A 2,500-nucleotide genomic window follows, 5' to 3' on the forward strand; every position below is an offset into this window, starting at 1 on the left:
AGGGTTGACCATGAAAGGTTGATTGTTGAGAATGAGGGAAAGACGCTGGAAGGTTATATAACTAATCTTTGTAGAAGTAATAATTTTAAAAAGCACAAAAATGGCGACGAAAATAATATAGATAACGACGAAATGTTTTATATACATAATAATAATAATAATAATAATAACACATATTATAATAATTATATAATGAATATGCATGAAGAATCATATTATAATTATGATTCATCTTATAGTGCACTTGATGTATATATGGAAGAATACAGAGACACTCTAGAAAATTCATCCAATATTGACGACATATCTGATTTACAACCCATTCATTTAGCTAGCAAAGAAGGAAACATTGAATTAATAAAAAACTTTTTAAAAGAAGGTATATATATAAACAGTAAAACCAAAATAAGAAAATTTACGCCATTACATTTATCCGCGTCAAAAGGTGATATAGAATCAGTAAAATTTCTTATCGAAAATAATGCTGATATAAATGCATTATCAAGTGATAATGAAACACCACTTTGGTGTGCTTCTCTATCTAACCATTTTGACGTATGTAAATATTTTATAGAAAAAGGAGCATTATTAAATTTAAATGTAGAAAAAAGATATGACTCTCCATTACATGCTGCGTCCATGATGGGTAATTATGAAATAGTTAAATTATTAATTGAACACGGTGCTGATATAACTTGTCTAGATTTGAATATGTTAGAACCAGTACATTATGCTTCTTTCGAAGGACATAAAGGTATTGTTAAATATTTAATATTCAAACAAATTGAACAATCATTGAAAAAAAAGATGAATGATATTGTATATATTATGAAGAAATATAATGTGTATACTCCCAATTTAGAAAAACATTATTATTTGAAATATAAATCTATTTTAAAAAAGAGAATTACAAGTAAAATATTATGTTGTGCTATAACATCAGGAAATTATAAAATCGTTAATATCATTTTAAAGAAAGGAGCAGACCCCAATTATTTTGATGTGCGTTTACAATTATTTCCAATACACGCAGCATCCATAACAGGTAATATTAAAATATTTAAAAGTTTAGTAAAAAAAGGAGCAAACATATTCATGAAAACCATTTGTAACAACTTACCGATTGACCTAACTGAAGATAGGGAAATAAAACAGTTCATATTAAAATGTTCAAGAAAAATTAATTTAAGGAATGCTTGGATTATTCGTTTAAAAAAAAAAAATAGCATAATAGCTCGTTTGCCTTATGATACGTTTTATTATCTGTGCACATTTTTTTAAAGATAATTGTACGTAGGGGTATAAAAGCTTAAAAATGGGGGTACGTCATAGGGATTCAACAAACAAATAAAATTAAATCAATAAAAAAAAAAAAAAAAAAATACATATATGTATATATATATATATATTTATGTGTATGTGTGTGTGTATATTTTTTTTTTTTTTCTCTTTTGGAGGGCACATAATTAGTAAAAAGAAGAAACAATTCTGAACAAACAATGAAATGTAGAAGAAAATACCTGAACAATGCATGTATTATTTATATAGCTATATAAGCAAATTACTCATATAGTATAATATAAAAATAATGTATATATGTACATATAAATATATATATATATATATATATATATATATATATTTATTTATTTATTTAATATTATAAATTTTTAATTTATCCATTTGGCAATATATATTATTTAATTTGTGTTTGTGTGTATTTTTTTTTTTTTTTCTCCTCATTTTAATTTGTATTTTCTCATGTATTTTATAAAAAAAAAAGTATATTTTAAATATATATGAGAATTTTTTTTTAATTATATTAATTTATATTTTATCTTAACAATTTGTTGATTTCGTCTACATATTTGTTGCTTCCTTTTTTTTTTTTTTTTTTTGGAAAATATAAATATAGAAGAGGAAAAAATAAATTAAAAATAAAACAAAATAAAATAAAATAAAATAAAATAAAACAAAATAAAATAAAATAAAATAAAAGACGAAAGCAAGGAAGGAGGGAACAAAACGTATCCAACTTATATATTTTTATAAATAATTAAAATATTTTAAAAAGGTTTGTTTAATTTGTTAGATGATAAGAACACCAAAAAAAAAAAAAAAAATAATCAATATTATTGTTCATATTTGTATTCTTTTTTTTTTAAATATGTGGCAACGTAGATGTCTTGTTTATAGTATGATGACTATGTATGGATAATATATAAATATATATATATATAATATACATAAATATTTATGTGAATAATAACAAGTTTATATATATGTATAATATCATACTAATATTTAAAAAAAAAAAAAAAAAAAAAAGGAAATATAATTATAGGCCTATACATATCCATATCTACATATTATATTATACTTTCCAAAAAGATATTTTATCGTTCATAATAAAAAATATATTGTAATATTCATATGGGATATAAATTTTGTAAACAGTATGAATATAAAATAAGCAACCTCATTTTTTTGTATATATAAT

At 21.5% G+C, this 2,500-nt stretch overlaps 1 protein-coding gene across 1 annotated transcript in view; it reads left to right on the forward strand.

Annotated features, from left to right (window-relative positions):
- The window catches only part of PF3D7_1423100 (ankyrin-repeat protein, putative), a gene marked incomplete at both ends in the record, with an annotated part of 1,779 nt that extends 498 nt beyond the window's left edge, over nt 1–1,281 (forward strand). Inside the window, one exon of the mRNA XM_001348360.1 lies at nt 1–1,281. This exon is cut by the window's left edge and continues 498 nt beyond it. Within this exon, the coding sequence (XP_001348396.1) occupies nt 1–1,281 (1,281 nt within the window).
- Nucleotides 1,282–2,500: the final 1,219 nt, after the last annotated feature.

The sequence above is a fragment of the Plasmodium falciparum genome, assembly GCF_000002765.6.
Source record: "Plasmodium falciparum 3D7 genome assembly, chromosome: 14".
Taxonomy (NCBI): domain Eukaryota; phylum Apicomplexa; class Aconoidasida; order Haemosporida; family Plasmodiidae; genus Plasmodium; species Plasmodium falciparum.